Source organism: Dryobates pubescens, chromosome 22, assembly GCF_014839835.1.
Source record: "Dryobates pubescens isolate bDryPub1 chromosome 22, bDryPub1.pri, whole genome shotgun sequence".
In the NCBI taxonomy this organism is placed as follows: Eukaryota; Metazoa; Chordata; class Aves; order Piciformes; family Picidae; genus Dryobates; species Dryobates pubescens.
Window position 1 is genome coordinate 4,933,122 of NC_071633.1, and position 22,659 is coordinate 4,955,780.

Sequence of the window (22,659 nt, forward strand, 5' to 3'; positions counted from 1 at the left end):
CCCGGTCTGAGTGCTGATGTTTCTGCTCTTTGACTTGTGTCAGAGAAGAACACTTGAGCTGCTAGAAGCAGCACTGCTCTGTTGGTGTCTGGAAACCTGGGCTCTGTTCACCCTGGCACAGGGGCATTGCAGTGTGGCTGTCTTGCTTTGCAGTCTCAAGTCTTGCACATGGCAGACGTGCCCCATCTCATAGAGCCTGGCTCTCTTCCTGCAGATGTCTTTTGTTATCTAGGCTTTTCACACAGAATAAATGAAAACACGGGGGATTTTGCCTCTGGAGCGTGCATAACTTTCATTAGTTACCCTCTACTGATTTTAATTTCCACAGGAAACTGATATATTAAATCAGGAATACAAAGGCAAAGTTGATAGCTCTCACTTGGCTAACGCTATCTTTACAGTGTCCTTCATGTTTCAAGGTAGCAGCCTCTGAAATCTCACCTTTCAAAGCAGTCTTTCTCCTCTCTACACAACATGAGCAGGCAGTCACCTTGATCTAAAGATACTGGGACTTGCTGTGGATTTGCTACTGGCACATCCACTTTGTTAGGAGAACACTAGAGAGATGAAGGTTGCTGAAGCCCTTTGTCTGAAATCTCATTAAGGTACAATTAACCACACTGTTTAACTCTGCTGAATGCTCTAGACTTACTAGATGTTAATTGTCTTCATTTAAGTGTAATGTAGATAGGAGTTATTTGAGAAATAGAGGGATCAGATGGTTGCCCTCCAGTGCAACATCCTCCACTGCAGTTTGGTGCATTTTTAAATCATCCTTTCTCAGCCCAGAATTGCTTATAAATAACGTTTTTTTTCCACTGGTCATGAGTATGCTTAACACAATCATCAGTAAAGAAATAGAAGCTTAGCCAGAATGTGGGAAGAATCATTGTTACATAAACAGTAGCTCTGTCTCTCAGGTCTTGCCTCCTTAATTATTAGGAAGTAGATACACTAATCTTATTTTTCTGTCTCTCCCTGCCTTTCTGCACACACAGTCTTAGTGCTGCTGTTCTTGTACCTCTGGCTTAGATAATCATGCACTATGATTTGAAGTGTAGCTCTGCTGAGATATTGATTTCTGCCTGCACAGGAAAGTTTCAGATGAATCAGTTTTACATTAGCTAGTTCTGCTGATTGAAACCAGATGCCTGCCTGTTGCATGTGATTTGCTAGCTTGTATTCCTGTGTATGCTCAGGCTCAAAACCTCCACTTTCTTACATGGCTGAGCAGTGACCAAAACCAGCTGAACAACTGTGGCTGTGCTGCAGTTGAAGGCAAGAGCAGGGGAAAGCCACCCAGAGGTGGTTTGTGGCCCTTGTGTGCTCTGAAGTGATGGACTGCAGCAGAGGGTAATCATGTAAGGACAGGGAAGTAATGGGCTGACTTGGGGGCAGTGGTTGCCTACAGCTTGGACCAAAGCCTGCAGTTTGTTGAGGTAAATCAGCCAAAGATGGCACGAGTGAGGTGCATTCCTACAGCTGTCCTGAGGTGCACTCCTACAGCTGTCCTCTCTAACTCATTCAGATCTCTTAGGTAGGGTGGTTTATTTGGATTTTATTTTAGAAACAGAAATTGGGCCACCAGGTATTTTTCTTCTGTCAGAGTGAGTTACTGCACTGTTCTGTGCTAGGTGTGCATTAACAATTACCATAAAAACGCTCTGGCTGTACAGTCCTTGATGACACAGCAGTTTAGTTCCTCACTGGATTTTCAGAAGCCTTTGTGTGGCAGGTTTAGAAGTGATCCTTAGCAATCACAGTCCTATAATGGTTTGGGTTGGAAAGGACAGTAAGGACTGTCTAGTTCCAGCCTCCTGCCATGGGAAGGGACAGGTACCTTTCACTACACCAGGTTGCTCAGGGCCTCATCCAGCCTGGCCTTGAACATGTCTGGGACTCTACAACTTCTCAGGGAAACGTGCACCTCACCTTCTCCTTCAGAGTGAAGGCACTTCTTCCTTACCTCTAATCTAAATCCACCCTCTTTAAATTGAGAGCCCTTTGTCTTATCACTACATGTCCTTGTCCTAAGTCCAACCCCAGATTTCTTGTAGGCCCCCTTTTAACTCCTGAAAGGCCACTATAGGGTCATGTGCATGCTGAACCTAAAGAGACAGTGATTTCCAATGGGATAATTCTGCAGGCTGGTGAGATGATGTGGATATGGGTCACTTTGCTTCATGTGTCCCAAGGCTGGCTTTGCTTTGCTCAGAAAATTGTGTCTACATTATTCCTGGCATTGATTCAAAGTTCTAGAAGAATTTGCTCATCTTGAGGCTTTAATTAACACTTCATGTGGTCGTGATGCTAAATGATTATGTAGATCATAGCTAAAATCTGGGTTTGCTGATTGTGGTAGACTCTTAATTTACATAAATAATGAAGCATACCAGTGAAACTTAGGGCTCTGTCATTGCACACTGTTGCCTACCTTTTGCTCTGAAGTGGGAGACTTGTTAAATAGCTTGGACTGTGTGAAAGATTTGGGTTTAGTACAGAATATGCATATTAATACACAATAGGTGTAAAATCTTATAACCCCATGTAGATCTACCTGTTAGCAGTGCTTGTATCTTATCTTCAGCTGTTGGGTTTTTTTATAGCTCTGTTAATAGAGACTTTAACTGTTACCACCATCAAAGAGCTTGTGACTCAAAACTGCAGTACAGATAATTGTGTTTAGTGAGTATACTCAGGCAGATACAGGCAGGGTCTCTCCTGAGAGAGCAGCACATTACTCTTCAAACAAAATCACGTTGGTGTGAGTGTGCTGACTGCATCACCACCAGGAAGCAGCAACCCTTGTGAAAGAACAGCTGCTGCTGGGTTCTGTCAGGAGGAATACACAGCTCAGCCGTGGCTGTTGCGTTCAGCAGAATCACCCTGCACAGAGACACTGTCTTCAGCACATTCTGAGCTCTTGTGCAACAGAAAACAAACTCCCTTCAACAGGTTTTCACAGGTTCAATAACTTGTTTTGCCAAAGCAAGCATTTCCTTATTGATAATAGACTTAGTGTGCTTGCCTGTAGTAATTGGTGCCCCCTGCCCCAAGAGGGGGGTAAGCATGCTACAGTGCCTTGTCCCAAAGATGCATCAAATTCAGATTATCTTTTCCTAGATCATCTTCTGCTGGCATCAGTTCTTAAATGATTCTTTCTTAATACATGTGATCTTATATTGCAATTGGTTGTGAAAAAGAGAACTATGGAAAGTGCGATGTGGGGATACTTGCCTGGGTAAGTCCAAGCTGCCTGATGCTGAGTGGCAGGCAATGAAAGCAGCCATTGCTTCAGTTAAAAAAGACAGACATTAAAGGAGCAGGGGAAAGCATTCTCTGGCTGGGTGGAGACATGTGGTACATCCAAGGAAGTGACCATTTAAAGAAACTCTTAAGAATTTCTTAAAATTGAGGCCAGTTTTGGACTCAGAGCTGTATGACAGCTGGCCTGGCATTGCAGTGCCAGCTCTGGCTGTTCTCCTAATGAAGGAGCTGGACCTTTTCCTTCAGCTGCTGGCTGAGTTTTGCAAAGGTTTGACCATTCTTCCCAAGTACTGTCTTTACTTTTGACATTTTTATGCCACTTCTGTCCTGCTGGTTTTGGTTGGTTTTTTTCCCCTTGTCACACTCAACAATCGTGTCCTATCTCCCCTTTTTAGAAGGCGGGTTTCCGAATGGTTTTCCTCAGACGTGGACACTTTCACACAGCTGATGAGAGCTCTGTGTGCTGCTGGATATTAGAATGAGATGATGGATTTGTGAACTGTGCTGTGCTTGCCTGTTTCAGGAGATGGAGCCTTATTTGCCCCTAAGCAGCCAGGCTGTGCGATTCTGCGTCTCGGGAGCCACCGTGTTGTTCTGGGTGAGCATTTGTGGAACCATCATTTTAACATATGTTAGAGTTGCTGATCATCACTAACCATCACATGGACACAAACTGGCTTTAATCATGGTACTAACACAGGCTTTTGTTATTGTCCTGCAAATTCCCTGCTGCTGTGCAAAATGCACTTCAATTGTGATTTAAAAAGAAAGGCAGTGGAAATCTGTCATTAATTAGTAATTTGACTGGACAGATTAGCATAGGGGCAACTTTTCCCTGGCTTATGTACTGTTAACAGACCATACTGAAAAAAGTTGTAGTAAAGGCAGAAAGAAACAGTGTTTTTCACTGCAATCCACATCTTCCTCTGTAGAAATAGCTGCAGAGTGAATTTCAGTGTGGATAATATAATCAAACTTGTCCCTTCCATCTCCATTTTTGTGATTCAGTATCTTTTCTGCACTGTTTCTTTGGGGTTTTTTGACTGCTGCTGTTAGATTCTCTGCTTTTTCTTGTGTTTAACAAAATGCTATTGTGGAGTTTAATGTGTGGAATATAGCAAATCATTTTGCCTGTGTGCTTTGCATTTCGGTGCTGCTGAACTCATACCCATAAAGAATAACATCTAAAAACTGCAAAGCATGATGATTGACATCTTATTTTCAAATAGCCTATAGCTATACTGAGCTGTAAGTGTATTTCCAATCTCTGTCCTTCCCATAGGTGTCTCTGATTATAGCTAGCATGATAGCTGTGATCGTGTATCGTCTGGCAGTGTACGCTGCCTTTGCCAGCCTGATGGAGAACACCCAAAGCTTACAGCCCATCAGTGGATTATTGACCCCTCAGCTGGCAACCTCTGTCACAGCCTCATGCCTGAATTTTGTCATCATCATGATACTGAATTTCTTCTATGAGAGAATAGCCATCTGGATCACTGATATGGGTAAGCAGTGTGCTTGAAGAAAAAACTTGGAAGGAACCACCAAAGGCAGAACTCATCTGGAGGTGATGCTCTGTGTAGCTGTTCTCAGCTTGGGCACAGAGGGAGCACAACAACCCCATGCAGTGCTACAGGCTGGGGTCAGAGTGGCTAGAGAGCGGCCAGGCAGAAAGGGACCTGGGGGTACTGGTTGATAGTAGGCTGAACATGAGCCAGCAGTGTGCCCAGGTGGCCAAGAAGGCCAATGGCATCCTGGCCTGCATCAGGAAGGGTGGCCAGCAGGAGCAGGGAAGTCATTCTGCCCCTGTACTCAGCACTGGTTAGGCCACACCTGAGTCCTGTGTCCAGTTCTGGGCCCCTCAGTTTAGGAAAGATGTTGACTTGCTGGAAGGTGTCCAGAGAAGGGCAACAAAGCTGGGGAGGGGTTTGGAGCACAGCCCTGTGAGGAGAGGCTGAAGGAGCTGGGGTTGCTTAGCCTGGAGAAGAGGAAGCTCAGGGCACACCTTATTGCTGTCTAGAACTACCTGAAGGGAGGTTGTAGCCAGGAGGGGGTTGGTCTCTTCTCCCAGGCAACCAGCACAAGAACAAGAGGACACAGTCTCAAGCTGTGCCAGGGGAGGTGTAGGCTGATGTTAGGAAGAAATTCTTCAAAGAAAGAGTGATTAGCGATTGGAATGTGCTGCCCAGGGAGCTGGTGGAGTCCCCATCACTGGAGGTGTTTAGAAAGGGATTGGATGGGGTGCTTCCTGCCATGGTTTAGTTGATTAGGTAGTGTTGGATGGTAGGTTGGACTCAATGATCTCAAAGGTCTTTTCCAACCTGGTTAATTCTATTCTATTCTATTCTATTCTATTCTATTCTATTAACTGAGTCGTTAGTCTGTAGCTTACAGTGATGACTGGGTTGTATCTGTGGCCATACTAAGCATTTTCCCTGTGTTTCCAGTAGTTATTGTAAGCTGGTTTCTCATAGTGTAATGTCTGCGTCTGTTAAAACTAGTCTACTGAGACAGTCTTAGTTCTGAACATAATTAAAGAGTATCATGTGTTATACTAGTCACCAAAGCAAGATCAAACTGCCTTGATTTAGCAGTGTTTCAGTTAGAGATCCTGAAGATATATTCCAAAAAATAGGTCACAGCTTTCCCAGCCATCTTTGCAAGAGAAAAGACCAAATAATCATGTCTCTTATTTTGGGGGGAAAAGTGGGAAGCAAGGCAATGGGATAGGATATTATATTTTCCAGGGGTTTCTTCTGGCACTGTTTCCCTTAACTGTGGATTTACAGCTGTGGAGTTAATACAAGATGAAGGCAGAGGTTGAGCAGGTTGTGGAGTTGAGCCCAAGATGTGTCACTGGGACTTATAGCCATCAATAGTGTTGCCTGCAGCAAATTCCCTCCAGAGCTGGAGGAGCCAGCAGGCAGGCCTGGGAAGATCTGTTACTTCTGTAGCAGATTTTGTTTGACTGTTGATTTTGTGCTGGAAGTATCCCTCCCTAGGGTCATTTTTATGTATTTTGTGTTGTTGGCCCTTATGGTTTATATGTAAAAGTCATTGCAGGTGCTTTATAGAGAGAAGTGCAGAACATTCAGGTTAATGGAGGGGAGAGCTGGAGGTACTACTTATTTGTACTGCTGTTGTAAAACAGTTGGGTGACCTTTGTTTTTCTAAGGCCTTACAAGTGGAACTGAGAATTGAGAGGTGTTTCTTGAAGAAACTTAATGGGATGTTGCATTGGGTTTATTTGGTTTTATTATAGACCATCTCTTGTCTCAGAGCTCTGTGTTTCTAATCTGACCTGGCTGAATTAGACCAAAGAAAGAGCAAGTAATAAGTAAAATTGCCCCTAGCAAAACCAAACAGAAAATCATCACTTTTTAGTCCTTCTTTCTTGAAGGGCACGAATTTATCAGCGTGAAGGCTCAGCAATGTTATTTTTCTGCTTGCAAGTGTAGAGGATTAGTTGCTGGAATGTCAGCGCTGCTGTGGCTGGCAGCTGCAGGGGAACGCAGTTTACTTCCGAGGGACTGCTGCCCTCCTCTGGCAGCCAGCGGCAACTGCGTCCTGCCCCGCCTGGGGACGGCCGGAGCTGGGGTGTGGGCTGACGCTGGCAGCCGTGTCCATTCTGACTCTTCACTCTTGAAAAAGTTAGGCCAGACTGGTTTTCAGACGTGCAGATGTAACCTTCCTCTGAACATTGGAAGTCTGATATAAAGATTTGAACAGCTCACTGACAATAAAAACCATTAAATGAGCACCTGAGTTCTGCACACTCCCATGTCAGGTTCCCAGTGAACACCTTACATCCTTCTGTCACACAAACATCCACAGTTTACTCTGGTGTATAAATAACTTTGCCTTAGGGCCAGTGAGTTCAGCACCTGTGCCAGGTCCTGACCAATTCAGAGGGACTCAGGTGTCTGTGGTGTATTTTCTTCCCCTTTTTCTCAGCCGGCATTGGTTAGGTGCTGTCATTCAACAAGACATTTTACCAGTAATATGCATAGGGCTTCCAGCTACCTTTTTCAAATGTAAACCTGTTTAAGAATGTAATTATGAAGGCAGAAAAATCTTAAGCAAAGGCTTGGTGGTGTTTGGTAGCACCAAGATGCCTGTAGCCTCTGTTCTTCCCTCCACCTGACTCTCACTGTCCAGAGGCACAGAGCCCATTTATTTTCTGCTGATTTCAAGAAATAAGTTACACACATGCAGCATACTGAGAAAAAAACCCCACCAAGTCTGTAACCTGCTTCTCTGCCACAAAGGAGGAAAAAAAATTCTTTATCACATGCATGGCCAACAGTTACATCTTTGTAGTCTAGAACACCCTGAAATTATTATCTGAGGTTCATTACCTATCTTAGAAACAGTGTAAGGTTTGGGGAGGACAAGTGCTAGAAGACAGCTCAAAGATGGGGAAATTGAAGCCTAGAAATGTTTCAAGAAGGAATTTCACTTGCCTGTCTACTCTGGGCATTGCACTGTGAATTAAGGGCAGGGTATTTGAGAGCAGAAACTCCAACTGCTGAAGTGTTTGTTGGTGGTTTTCATAGAATCATAGAATGAATGAGGCTGGAAAAGACCTCAGTCCAACCTGTCCATCAAGTCCAACCTGTCACCCAGCACCTCATGACTACTAGACCATGGCACCAAATGCTGTATCCAATCCCTTCTCAAACACCTCCAGGGACAGCGACTCCACCACTTCCCTGGGCAGCACATTCCAATGGCTAACAGCTCTCTCTGTGAAGAACTTTCTCCTCACCTTGAGCCTAAACTTCCCCTGGTGCAGCTTGAGACTGTGTCCTCTTGTTCTGGTGCTGGTTTCCTGGGAGAAGAGACCAACCCCCTCCTGGCTACAACCTCCCTGCAAGTAGTTGTAGAGAGCAAGAAGGTCTCCCCTGAGCCTTCTCTTCTCCAGGCTAAGCAAACCCAGCTCCCTCAGCCTCTCCTCACAGGGCTGTACTCAAGGCCTCTCCCCAGCCTCATTGCCCTTCTCTGGACACGTTCAAGAGTCTCAATGTCCTTCTTAAACTGAGGGGCCCAGAACTGGACACAGGACTCAAGGTGTGGCCTAACCAGTGTTGAGTACAGGGGCACAATGACTTCCCTGCTCCTGCTGGCCACACTATTCTTGATGCAGGCCAGGATGCCATTGGCCTTCTTGGCCACCTGGGCACACTTCTGGCTCATGTTCAGCTGGCTGTCAATCGGTACCCCCAGGTCCCTTTCTGTTTGGCAGCCCTCCAACCACTCAGACCCCAGCCTGTAGCTCTGCAAGGGATTGTTGTGTTCTTATTTCTTTTTTCCCCTTTGGGCTGTAAAGACACAGTGGGTGGTGACTGTCTGTGAGTCTGTATCCTTGCAAAAGGAATAAAGGAAAATTAAAAATACTGTTTTCTGGTTTCACAGAGATTCCAAGAACTCATATGGAGTATGAGAACAGGCTCACAATGAAAATGTTTCTGTTCCAGTTTGTCAACTACTATTCATCCTGCTTCTACGTGGCCTTCTTCAAAGGGAAGTTTGTTGGCTACCCAGGTGCCTACACATACATGTTTAATCGCTGGAGAAATGAGGAGGTAGGAGTTACTTGATTAAGGTAGATTGAAGAATAACAAACTAGTTTTAAACTCTTTCCCCACTCCAACCTGTGCAGTCATCAATTTTGAGCTGCATTTTTGTTTTAGTGGGAGCTAGGCTTCAGCTGGCCACCCTGAGTCTGATGGGGCTTCCAAAGGCTCTTCCTACTGTTGCTTGTGAGGGAACCACTGGCAGTGAAAACCTGTGGTTCTCAGTTACAAGGGTGAAAAGTCTAAAAAGCTTTTCTTGGCCCCAGCTCTCCTGAGATACCAGTGGATATCACCATCAGTCCTTAAAATGGCTTGAAAGAAATGGTTGAAGAAAGCTAGTGTAAATGGAAATGGTCTCTGGTGTCTTCATTAGTTTTTTGAGGCACTACACTTTCAGAGAAACAGTTTGGTAAAAGGCACCACTGTAAGGTTTTGCTTTTTCCCCCTCGTGGCATTGTTAATAATCCTGTTTGTACAGAGATGAAATGCAATATTTAATGTGAAACATTGCCTGGGAGTCAACAGTGGAGGAGAAACTTCATGCAAAGCACAATGAAGTAATGCAGTGCAGTTGCTGATGGAATATCTCCTAATAGCACTCTGGCTGCTAAGTTCATATATACTTAAAGAAGAGTTGTCCTCAACGAGAGAGCAGATTCTGGCAGGTATTTAAATACCTCTGGTGTAGGAATATGAATAGAAAACCTGGGTGCTTGCCAGATCAGGGCTTGTCTGGTGTTAAGAGCTAACCAAGCACTGTAGATTCACCTTGCAGGGCTGTGGAGTGGCTGCTTCACGTGGATCCCACTGCTTTATCTTTGTGTGTCTGCACAGTGGTCAGCATCTCTGAATTACTCTGTCTGCAAAGGGTCATTAGATTTTGGGGTGTGTTTTATCAAGCACATTGAGCATTGAAGGCCCTTCTGAGAAAGTAGCTTGGCTGACAGCCCAGGTGAAAATTATTGCCCTACAAAGTTATAAGAACTCTTTGCTTTCGTTTATCCAGTGGCAGAACACAGTTTATCTAGGGAATGTCCATTTTGCATGTCCATTAACCCCCAGTTTGTCTCTGCCAGTGTGATCCTGCAGGCTGTTTGATAGAGCTGACGACCCAGCTCACCATCGTCATGGCTGGCAAACAGATCTGGGGGAACATCCAAGAGGCCATCGTCCCGTAAGTTATCTCCTGCACTGAGATGCTCATGTTGCAGCCAGGAAATTCTTTGAAGGAGTCATATTGGGTATTGATATATGAAGCCAAGAAAAAAAAATCTGTAAATGAAGCACAAATTCTGACAAGTAGACTCATTTTATGGAGGTCTTTGGCCTCTGTTTGTGAAAGCCATGCTTGTAAAAGCATATTGCAACAAGGAGCTTGCTTAGCGAAAGGGATGCTTCTTCTGCCCCTCTCATTGTTCAAGAAGGACCTCAGGGAACTGCTTAAAAGAGTCTAGTGCAGAGCCACAAATACGATGAAGCAGTGGAGCATCTCCCTTGTAAGGAAAGGCTGAGAGAGCTGGGGCTCTTTAGCTTGGAGAAGAGGAGACTGAGGGGTGACCTCAGTCATATGTATAAAGATGTGAAGGGCAGTGTCAGGAGGATGGAGCCAGGCTCTGCTCAGATGCCCAATAATAGGACAAGGGGCAGTGGGTGCAGGCTGGAGCGGAGAAGGTTCCATGGAAACATAAGTGAAAACTTTCTCACTGTGAGGATGACAGAACCCTGGAACAGGCTGCCCAGAGAGGCTGTGGAGTCTCCTCTGGAGACATTCAAAACCCTCTGGATGCATTCCTGCGTGACCTACCCTAAGTGATTGTACGCTGGCAGGCGGGGTTGGACTGGATGATGTTTCAAGGTCCCTTCTAACCCCTAATGTTCTGTGATTCAATTAAATTCGTTTAGAATAATCCTTTGTTTTCCTTTTAACACCCAACTGTGAATTGTTTATGCTTCTCCACTCTTCTGCTCGAACTCTGCAGCTAACTTTTAAAGGCATGGCCTGAAACTGCCACAGTAACTTTTTTTCTGCACATGCAGCTGGATCTGTAACTGGTGGGGACGCCGGAAGGCCCGAAGTAATCCAGAGAATTTATACAGTCGCTGGGAGCAAGACCATGATCTGCAGATATTTGGAGCCTTAGGCCTGTTCTATGAATATCTAGAAATGGGTAAGTTTAAAAATATACCTTTGGAATTGAGGACAAGACACTTTCTACTGGCACTTCCAAGAAAATAGCCTCTCAGTTAATTGTTATGGGTGAGAAGAGAAGAGAAGAGAAGAGAAGAGAAGAGAAGAGAAGAGAAGAGAAGAGAAGAGAAGAGAAGAGAAGAGAAGAGAAGAGAATTACAGTAGAAGAGAATTGAATAGGAATACAGTAGAATTAGAATAGAGTAGAGTAGAATAGAATAGAAGAATAGAATAGAATAGGAATAGAATAGAATAGGAATAGAATAGGAATACAGTAGAATTAGACTAGAATAGAATAGAATAGAATTAACCAGGTTGGAAAAGACCTTTGAGATCATCGAATCCAACCTATCATCCAACACCATCTAATCAACTAACCCATGGCACCAAGCACCCCATGTGACTCCGCCACCTCCCTGGGGTTGGTGGGTTTCATCTGGTAAACAGGAGATGATTAACCGCTGGAAAGCATTCAATAGGTCGGCCGGATTTAAAAACAAAACCCAAAACCACACCCCAGAAGAGCTGCCTTTGCATTCAGGACTGCAGGGAAATTCATAGAAACACTGCAGACTGTTTGTTTCCTTCATGTGAATGGGGAACATTATTCTCAGTGCAACCAGCTGTCTTGGTGTCTGTTCTGTTCTCGTTCCCAAGCGTGTTCGCAGCTCATGTCAGTGGAAACTGGAAGTATAGGCTGAGTGCCAAGTCTCCTGCAAGGATGGCTACTGCAGATACAAGATCTATGAGCTGCTTCAGGGAGAAGCCATTTAGGCTTTAGGTTTGCACTGGTTGGTGCCTTGCCTACAGTCCAGCAGAGGGAGCATGGGTAACAGAGGAAGGTTTTTCAAAGCTGAGGTGACCAGGTCGGCCTATCAAATTAGCTTACAAAACCTGAGAACTGAAGCTAGAAACTGAAGCCAAACTAAATCTAAGAGACACAAAACCCCAGATATTGGTATTTATCTATTAGAAGGACAGAGTTTGTTGGGTCTCTTCCAACCTTGGTGATGCTGTGATTCTGTGAGAAGTGGTTCCTTATGTTTCTGCACAGGAGTAATTACTGCCTAGAGCGTTGCAGCTGTATTATTGTCACTTCATGGCATTTCATAAAAGGCTGTGATCCTGTGAAATTCATTATGCTAAGAGCCATCAGTGTTGTCAGCCATGCCTGTCAATAGATGTCCTTGCTTTTCCTCAGTCAGAGCTGATACCAATATGCTCCAGCATTCCTGCTTAGCTAGCAGGAATTTTGTTGCTTTTCTAAGTTGAAGAATTGATCACTGAAATCATGGAAGAGCTGATGACTGTGGTATGGGAATTTATGTTTATCCACTGCCTAAACCAGACAAGATGATCTGTTTCCTGTCTTTGAAATACCATGGCAGTGTTGGCTCTGCACTGAGGGCTGTCACATTTCATTTCAAGAGACATTTCATTTTGGTAATGACTAAAAGGGGCATTTTTGTATTCTATCTGCAATTCTTAAACTCAATGTTAAGCCTTCCCAGTGGAACTATTGCATGCAGAACTGGTATTAATATTTTGACTAAACCAGTAACAGTAGGTGGAGGTAAGGTTGTAATACAAATATTTCCTCCTTTTTTTTTTGATAAGTAAAAGGAGAATGGGCTTGCTCTGTGCAAACTCCAAGAGAGGAACACTGGTCTGGTTTTGTACCTCTCTTGTAATTCAGAAAGTGGGTGTATGAGTAGATTCCATTACCCTATAATTAGGTTTTCCTCATAAGGGAGCTGCAGTACCATGAAAGACTCTGTATCCAGCACTGCTGGCAGCATCACTTGACAGGACCTGAATGCCCTGTTCCCTTGGGTGCTGCTGAATGGCAGCCCTGAGAGACTAGAGAAGTCTCAGGGCTGGGGCAGGTTGTCACTCAGCTCCTACCAGGGCTGGAGGTGGTTTGTTGTTGTGCCTGGCAGAATTGTATGTTTCACTATCACCCTGAGGGTACTTGCATAGGGGCAGATTTTGGCACTTTCTTTTCTCCCTTGCAGTCATTCAGTTTGGATTCATTACTCTCTTCGTGGCATCCTTTCCCCTGGCTCCCCTCCTTGCTCTGATGAATAACATCCTGGAGATTCGAGTAGACTCCTGGAAACTAACCACTCAGTACAGGAGGCCTGTGGCTGCAAAAGCACATAGCATAGGAGTGTGGCAAGAAATCCTGAACGGAATGGCCATCCTCTCTGTTGTAACCAATGTAAGTATGTTAACTCTGCTACATCAGCTTTGATTCTTCCATGTGTTTGCAGTTTGCACCTTTAAAAATCAGCTGATGCTTCTTCTCCTTCATCAACATTATTCAAGGTATCACATCACCCTACAGTGATGTGGTAAAATCATTGGGGTGGTTCAGCTTTTCTGTATGTTGGCAACATGCAGCTCCAAATCCACATTTCATTGCACCGTGGCTTCTTAGTCACTTGTCTGTGTTCTCCAGATCTGGAATGGCATAAGCCAGTCTGAAGCTTAGTCTGATGAAGCACACTGATTGCCCAGAAGGGACCACAGAGGACAGGAGATGTGGATGAATTCTGTCAGCCAGATGACACTTCTGTCTCATCACTATGAGGCCTGTTCTGTGGGAATTCTGCTCATTACCTGCCTCTGGATGCCCCTATGGGGTCAGTAGCTCAGAGAGACTCTTTATAAACTGGGAACTAAATGTTATGCCAGCATTTCATCTTAATCCTGTAAAGCAGAGTGCTGAGCAAATCAGTTGTTTCTTTTTAGCATACAGTATTGAACAGCGTCAAATCTGCAACTGTCTGAGGCAACAAACCCAGTTGCAGATATTGCCTAGTTAGTGGCATACTTGAGCACCTCAAGTGTCTCAAGTTACCAGGCAAAATGTGCTGGGAGCCAGTTTCCTCTTTAAATATTAGCTGGAGAAAACAGTTGCCCTGTGAGAACTGTTCACATTCTTTGTTCACTGATTGCTGGTCCTCGCAGCAAAGGCTGCAGTCAGCATCTTTACCAAGGTAAAGCACCCAAACTATGCTGCTTATCATAGACTCATAGAATCAATAAGGTTGGAAAAGACCTCAGAGATTATCAAGTTCTATTACCTAATACCTAAGACCTCCTGACAACTAAACGATGGCTTCAAGTGCCACATCTGATCCCTTTTTGAACACCTCCAAGCATGGGGACTCCACCACCTCCCTGAGCAGCACATTCCAATGGCCAAGAACTCTTTCTGTGAAGACCTTTCTCCTCACCTCGAGCCTAAACTTCCCCTGTCACAGCTTGAGACTGTGTCCTCTTGTTCTGGTGCTGGTTGTCTGGGAGAAGAGACCAACCCCCACCTGTTTACAATCTCCTTTCAGGTAGTTGTAGAGAGCCTTAAGGTCTCCCCTGAGCCTCCTCTTCTCCAGGCTAAGCAACCCCAGCTCCCTGAGCCTCTCCTCACAGGGCTGTGCTCCAAACCCCTCCCCAGCTTTGTTGCCTTTCTCTGGACACGTTCCAGCAACTCAACATCTTTCCTAAATTGAGGGGCCCAGAACTGGACACAGGACTCAAGGTGTGGCCTAACCAGTGCTGAGTACAGGGCACAATGACCTCCCTGCTCCTGCTGGCTACACACTATTTCTGATGCAGGCCAGGATGCCATTGGCCTTGGCCACCTGGGCACACTGCTGGCTCATGTTCAACTGCTGCCAACCAATACCCCCAGGTCCCTTTCTGCCTGGCTGCTCTCCAGCCGCTCTGACCCCAGCCTGTAGCACTGCATGGGGCTGTTGTAGCCAATATGCTTAAAACATGCTGGGTTATGCCACAAGAATCAAGAGCACCAAAACCCCTTTATGAATCTGCTCACCAGTTTTCTGTGCCAATTCCTTCATTTCCTTTCTTCCAATTTCTCTTTCAGGCTTTTATTGTGGCATTCACATCAGATATGATTCCTCGCTTAGTTTACTACTATGCTTATTCTGAAAGCGAAGACTCACCTATGTCTGGATACATAAACAACAGTTTGTCAGTGTTTCTGATCTCAGATTTTCCTGACAGAAACAAGCCTAAACAGAATCCAGAAGGCTTGGTCATATGCAGGTTGGTGTTGGTGTAACAATAAATAATTTTAGCATTTTGTTTAGAAAACAGCATAAGAAGTCAGTGCTGTTCTAAGTGGTCCACTAGATTTTAAATGATGAGAGGTAATATTTAAGCTACTGCTAAGGCAGTGCTTGGGATGGTAAGAGATCATGCAAGGGACACACAAAAAATCAGCTTTTGGTTGTTTAAGAGAATCTCATTGCTACTGCTTGCTTGATTGGCTCTGATTTTTAACTCAGAGTGATGGAGGAGATTTATGTCCCTAAGGCTGAAAATTCAGCCTGTTTTCAAAGATTTTTAGGCTTCAAGGTCTAAGGGGATAAGGAAGTATCCTCAAGAATGTTTAGGTTGCAAAGCTGAAAATTAGCTAAGGTGTTTGAAGTCAATCTTTGCCATGCTAGATGCCACCAAGGTCATCCTGCTTTCATTCAAAACAAAAAAGTAGTTCTTTGTTGCTGGAGGTTCTAGAAGATTTGAGAAAGAGCTTTGGAGAAGTCCACAGTAAAAGAAGAGTATTGATTTGATGGGGGGAAAAATAGTTTCCCAAAATAAGTGAATCAAACAATCCCCCCACCACCACTTTAAGAAGACACCATGTTTTCATGATGTTTTAGAATAGAACAGAATAGAATTAACCAGGTTGGAAAAGACCTTCGAGATCATCAAGGCCAACCTATCACCCAGCACCTCATGACTACTAAACCATGGCTTCCAGTGCCACATCCAAATCCCTTTTCGAACACCTCCAGTGATGGTGACTCCACCACCTCCCTGGGCAGCACATTCCAATGGCCAATCTCTGAAGAGCTTCTTCCTAACATCCAGCCTAAACTTCCCCTGGCACAGGTTGAGACTGCGTCCTCTTGTTCTATTGCTGGTTGCCTGGGAGAAGAGACCAACCCCTGCCTGGCTACAACCTCCCTGCAAGTAGTTGTAGACAGCAATAAGGTCTCCCCTGAGCCTCCTCTTCTCCAGGCTAAGCAACCCCAGCTCCCTCAGCCTCTCCTCATAGGGCTGTGCTCAAGGCCTCTCCCCAGCTTTGTTGCCCTTCTCTGAACACATTCAAGAGTCTCAATGTTTTTCTTAAACTGAGGGGCCCAGAACTGGACACAGGACTCAAGGTGTGGCCTAACCAGTGCTGAGTATAGGGCAGAATGACTTCCTTGCTTCTGCTGGCCACACTCTTCCTGATATAGACCAGTATGCCATTGGCCTTCTTGGCCACCTGGGCACACTGCTGGCTCATGTTTTAGCTTTAAAGCCCCAGGAGTCTCTGTCCTACTTACACCTGAGAGTGTAGAACACACACTCAGGTCCTTTGATTGAGCTCTGTTATCTGTCCAGTCCATAATCTGTCAACATCTCTCACATTTATTCGATACCTCTCCATGACTGTGATACATTCTATCACTCTGCCCTGTGTGATTTGCCTGAAAAAAGGGTAACCTGTGTGCAGAATTTCACTGCTCAGGCCTCCTCATCTCTGCTCCACTGCTGTGACTGTGAGTAAACATCAGATAGAAACAAATTGAGAGGCAACCCTTTTCTGCAAAAGGAAACAGACCATTTAAAACAAGGTGAAAAGGTTCCTTAAGTGACAGCTGTATTTGTCTGTAAGTGACACTTAGCTTGTAGGCTGTCTCAGGCTGGAAGTGACATTTCACCTCTGCCTGTCTTTCTATCCAACAGGTACAGAGACTATCGATACCCTCCAGATCATGAGAAGAGATATTTACACACCATGCAGTTCTGGCACATTCTTGCTGCAAAGCTGGCCTTTATAATTATTATGGAGGTATGTTCCCTGCAAAATTTCCTTCCCAAACTGGTACCCTATAGATTCTCTGAGTAGTTACTAATGTTACAAAAAATAGAATTGCTCAGAGTATCAAATAGTTCCTTCCCTAAGGATTCCTGTCCTAAATGATGACTATAACTAGGTCTTCCAATATCAGGGACTTAACCTCAGAGCAAGAGCAGGGAAAAACAGCTGAGGAGACTTCTAGAGTTGATACAAATAAGCCAGCAGAACAAAACTGTTCTTATGCAGATGAGGGAGACGTGAACCACAAGGATTAGCACTTGCAGTCCTGCTGGTTTTATTAAAGAGCTGTGTGTGAGGTGACTGTACTCAAAATCCAGAGGACAATTTTCAGTGATATATATTGGCTAAAAATAGCAAAATCAGTAGTTTGGATCACTGACACTTCAGTATTAAACCACTGCCTTCCAAGTTCTGAAAGGAAAAAAAGAATTGTTAAAGTGCTCTTATCACTTTGCCTGCTGTATCTTATCAGTTCTCAATAGCTGAGTGTTAGCAGCACAGCTGTGTGAAGTTTCTAAGAAACCTCACAGAGGTATTAGAAATGGATGCTGGAAGTTCAGAACCAGACACCTTTCTCTTGGGTTTGCTAATTCAGAAATGGTTTGGAATTCAAGTTTCTGCTTAAAAGGAAGTGTTTGAGACTTTGTGCCCATCTCAGGTGGATATTAATTTGCTACAGAATCATAGAACTGTTTGGGTTGGAAAAGCCCTCCAAGATCACTGAGTCCAGCCAGTGACCTAGCACCACCATGGCCATTGGACCATATCCCAAAGTGCCATGGCCACACATCTCTGGAATACCTCTGGGGATGGTGACTCCACCGCCTCCCTGGGCAGCCTGTTCCAATGCCTCACCACTCTTGCAGCTAAGAAATTTTTCCTACTATGCAACCTAAACCTCCCCTGGCACAATTTCAGGCCATTTCCTCTCATTCTATCCCCTAATACTAGAGAGAAATTACCAACACCCTCTTACTACAACCTCCTTCCAGGAAGTTGCAGAGAGCGATGAGGTCTCCCCTCAGCCTCTTCTTCTCCAGACTAAACTACCCCAGTTCCCTCAGCTGCTCCTCACAGGGATTGTGCTCGAGACCTCTCACCAGCCTCGTTGCTGTGTCGTTCCAAGACAGCTGAAGGAAATTGTGTTCTGTTTGTGAACAAAAAAATTATCTGTTTGCTGTTAGATTTGGCAATGACTTATCAGATTTCCCCTGGCTTCCTCCTTCTCTTTTCAGCATGTTGTATTCATCGTCAAATTCTTTGTAGCATGGATGATTCCTGACGTCCCAGCAGACGTGAAAGCCAAAATCAAACGTGAAAAGTACCTAACACAGAAAATCCTCCATGAGTATGAACTTGAAAAGCTGAAGGAGAGACTGTGTCAAGGTGATAAACGAGCCACAGAAAAGGAGTTCATTGCCACAGAAGGGAGAATGGAGCTGTCCAGGGCAATGTAGCTGAAAAGCAGCTGCTTGGGATTTCGTTCATTCTAGCTTTTTGTCCCCCCTTTTGTTCTGTGGATTTGCTCAGTATGCATCATCTTGAAAGCCATAGGACAGCTTCAACTGTTTGCTTTCAGTCCAAAGAGTTTAGACTTTGAAAGAAAAGTCTTACTGAGCATTCTAGGTGCAGCAAAGCTACTCAGCTGTCTGACTTCAGTACTGTTTTCTATTTACCTGTCACTTTCAATAATCAGTGTAATCTCCTAGAATTTGGATTCCCAGTATAGGGAATGTTACCCTCCAAGGGCTCAAAGGATATTTAAGGTTATTACCACATGCCCTTCTCCTGTTGCTAACTGCAAAGTTCCAGGCTGTATCTCAGCTGAATGAAAGGGATATCATAGAAGTCTCCTGCTGTGGAAAGTGCTGAGAATTCTTATTTTCATGACACAGTCATTTAAATAGGAGAACACTCCTGATACAAGGGTTAGAGTTTGGGGCTGGTTTTGTATCCACTATGTCTTATGAAACATTTGTTTGCAACTTTGAACTTCTATATACTTTTTAGAAGGAATTGATTTTTGAAGATACATTGGCTTAATTCCACTTGGAATTGTTTATAGGCACAGCATCCAGTTAATCCATACTAAGGAAGGAAAAAAACGTCCATACTTTATTTCCTAAAGATACCGCCTGCCAGAGAGTTTGCTCTTTAAATCCAGATATGGTGGAATCATCTAATTACAGTGGGGTTTTGAAAAGATGCAGGCAATTTGGAGAAGTACAGCTGAGTTACCTCTCAGCCTCAAAAACTGATGTTGGAAGGTCACATTTTGGCCAAAGCTGCTCCTCTGTTTGGATTCTCTGGGAATGCCAAGGAGGAGCTGAAGCTATCTCTGTGCTTGACGCTCGCCACGGAGTGTGACTGTTCAGTGCAGTGGACTGGGAGCTGGCCTGCCATGCTCCTGAATTTATCTGGGTGGTTTCTGGAGGGGTTTGTGTGCAGAAGAGTTTAAGTGTGCCAAATAATCTGTTTACATTGCTGTTGTGGTTATACATAGGAGCCGATGGGCGGGGGGAGGTGGGGTTGGGTTGGTTTTGTTGTTGTTTTTGTTATTTTGGGGGGGTTGATGGTTTTGTTTTAGGGTTTTTTTAATCTTCAGAATTATTTTCTTTTCAATTTTTTTGTCATGGGGCTTTTCTACAAAGTTACCACGTTTATAAATATATAGTAAGTCCTCGTGCAAAGTAGCTAGCAGCTGTTTATGAGCGTGCCCTGGTTTTTATCATTTGGAGCAGTTAGGCATTTTTATGATGATTTTTGCTGTATGTTTAAAACATATCAACACTCCCATGCTTAGTGCCTTGTTTATTTGCATTTGGCAAAAGATGTGAACATGATGACTGTGGGGAAAGGTGTGTGTCCCCAGGTGTGCTTGCAGGCATCGTGATACTGTGAACCTGCACACAGAGCTGTCCAGTGTTAGCCAAACCATGCCTGCCTTGGCACACTTCTCTTCTAGTGCTGGGTGAACTGTTCCCAGGCAGCAGTTCATACCTGGCCTGCTTAGGTAAAGCAGCACCAGACTGTTGAGTTCTCTCATGTTGTATAATACACTAGCTAGAGAGAGAAGAAATTTTACTATATTTGCACTTTGAAAGTTATACTTCCTTGCAAGTATATATATATATATTAAAAAAACCCAAAACATTTAGATTTGTATTGCATATCAGCCAGACAATGTACTGTTTACTAGATCCACAAGCTGAAATGTCCATGTTTTGTTTCAGCAGGCATAGCCTACATCTTAAAGCGTTGTAACAGAGTAGTAGTAGCATTGTAACAGAGTTTTCAGTCGATGTCTGTGTTAGCAAAAGTTGTAACATTGAAGTGCCTACCTCGAGGAAGCAGCAGCACATGGTCTGGCTGCCAGGCAGGGGTGAAGCAGATGTACATTTCTCATTACTGTAAGTTATTCAGCTTTGTTCTGTCAGCGTGCTTGGTAAATGGAGCACGTTGGCAATTCGTGCTCCTGATGAACTGACCGTGCTCTCGAATATTCAGCTATATTTGAAGTAATGGATTTATTGGAGGAATGCATGTATAAATAAATTAGCTCTGCTGCTTAATGTACAAGCCAAAGAGGAGTATCAGTCACTGTAATTGTGTGTGTGACACCAGAATTTACACAGCGCAAGCACTTTGCTGCCTCTCGCACACAGCCTGTTAACTGAACTGCTTAATTTAGATTCCATGGGTTTGTTACTGCTGGCAATGCAAACAGGTGCTTCAAACAGCAAGGTGAGGAGATGCAGAAGGCTATTTCTATGCAAAATATACAATCTGATTGAAGCTGAAAACTGATTTGAAAAATTCAGCGTTAAATGCACTATTCCTGCTTAGGGAACATCTAATTTCTTCAGGTCCTGCAATAAAAAGTGTCCTAATATACAAGACTTGCAAAGATGTCAGCAAAGCAGATGTATTGTGAATGAGTAATGCTGTTGGGAAGCAAGGGGGAGGAAAGCAAGGTGGGTTGAGATACAGCATTGAGAGGCAGAAGCCCTGCATGCAAACCCTGGAGCTGACTTGATGTTTTGACCCCAACTTCTTGCTTCTTTCAAGCTGATTTTTGAGATGGCTTCCTATTCAGTGCTATGCAAGCAGGTGTTTTGCATATGTTGTATCATACAAGTGTGGGGGGGGAAAACCTGGGATTATCTTATTTAAAATGAGACAACTTTAAAATCTATCATTACACTTCATAGCATTACTTCTCTGTATATAGGAACTGTTGAAAAGAGATTGTGTTGTCCTCTTGAGAGCTAATGTCACCTGACAAAATAAGCACCTCTTTGCATAATAGTTTGCCTTTTCCTTGTTATTAAGCAGTATTTTTGACAACCTGTTCTTCTTGTGGTTAGGATGACAGTGGTTCACATACATACAGAGTAAGGCAAATGGGCTGGTCTTATTCTTACACTTGGGATGTTTAATTTTGATGTGTTTAATACCGCTATCTAAAAGTGTCCTTTAACCAAAATGGAAACAGCTCTGTGTTGGAGCTACTGTAATGTAAGTTACAATTAGAGTTGGTTAGGGAAAAAAAAAGAGAGAGTAATTGGCCTTTCAAGGATAATACAATCAGGGATTATTTTTTTGTCTCAATGACAATTGAGGGTTTTTTTACCTTGGGAAGGTTTAGTGTGGTATGTTCTAAGCAAATGACTGCAAACTAAGGAGCGCTACAGAAAACACTAACCTGGTTTTTCTAGAAGATTTTGTTATTCTGCTTTTACTTTTTTTATGTAATACTAGCTGAGACCACGAAAGAGATGGACTTTTCTTCCTGTTCTGTGTGTCCTGTCATGTAATCTGAGTGGCATTTTTGTCTGCTACCTGTGTTGCTGATCTCTGATACACTAATGTTGGAATAAATTTTTTAAACCTGGCGTTCAGCTAACTTATGTCTGTACATCTAATAAGGTCTGAATCTGGCAAATAAAGCAGTGTTTATTTTTCATGTGCTGTTAGCTTGGTTTTGAAATCCCAATAATGCAGTGACAAGCTGAAGTATTAGAAATATAGCAAACCCCTGGCCAAGTTGTCATCCCGTGGCTTGGACAGCAGCACTCTGTGCTGGGTTAGGAACTGGCTGGAGGGCCGAGCCCAGAGAGTGGTGGTGAATGGTGCCACATCGAGCTGGCAGCTGGGCACACTAGTGGTGTCCCCCAGGCATCAGTTCTGGGCCCCATCCTGTTCAATGTGTTTATTGATGATCTGGATGAGGAGATTGAGTCCATCATCAGTAAATTTGGAGATGACACCAAGTTGGGAGCAGGTGTTGATCAGTTAGAGTGTAGCAGGGCTCTCCAGAGGGACCTTGACAGGCTGGACACATGGGCACAGTCCAACAGGATGGCATTCAACAAGTCCAAGTGCCAGGTGCTGCACTTTGGTCACAACAACCCCATGCAGTACTACAGGCTGGGGTCGGAGTGGTTGGAGAGCATCCAGGCAGAAAGGGACCTGGGGATACTGATTGACAGCTGGCTGAACATGAGCCAGCAGTGACCCAAGAGCCTCACAGAGAAAAGTATTCATAGAATGATAGAATGGCTCAGGTTGGAAGGGACCTTGGAGATCATCTACTCTAACCTCCCTCCCATGGGCAGGGACACCTCTCAGCTAGGCTTAGCTGCTCAAGGCCTCATCCAGCCTGGCCTCAAACACCCCTAGGGAGGAGGCATCCACAAACCTACCTGGGCAGCCTATTCCAGAGT

General features: G+C 44.2%; 1 protein-coding gene across 1 annotated transcript in view; it reads left to right on the forward strand.

The window, feature by feature from the left end:
- The window catches only part of ANO5 (anoctamin 5), a 63,662-nt gene extending 45,262 nt beyond the window's left edge, over positions 1-18,400 (forward strand). Inside the window, exons 15-23 of the mRNA XM_054171878.1 lie at positions 3,791-3,865; positions 4,550-4,772; positions 8,683-8,852; positions 9,920-10,017; positions 10,881-11,011; positions 13,047-13,252; positions 14,924-15,105; positions 16,798-16,903; positions 18,169-18,400. Of these exons, the coding sequence (XP_054027853.1) occupies positions 3,791-3,865; positions 4,550-4,772; positions 8,683-8,852; positions 9,920-10,017; positions 10,881-11,011; positions 13,047-13,252; positions 14,924-15,105; positions 16,798-16,903; positions 18,169-18,390 (1,413 nt within the window). The 3' untranslated portion in view covers positions 18,391-18,400. The remainder of the gene's footprint in view (positions 1-3,790; positions 3,866-4,549; positions 4,773-8,682; positions 8,853-9,919; positions 10,018-10,880; positions 11,012-13,046; positions 13,253-14,923; positions 15,106-16,797; positions 16,904-18,168) is intronic.
- The last annotated feature ends 4,259 nt before the right edge of the window (positions 18,401-22,659 follow it).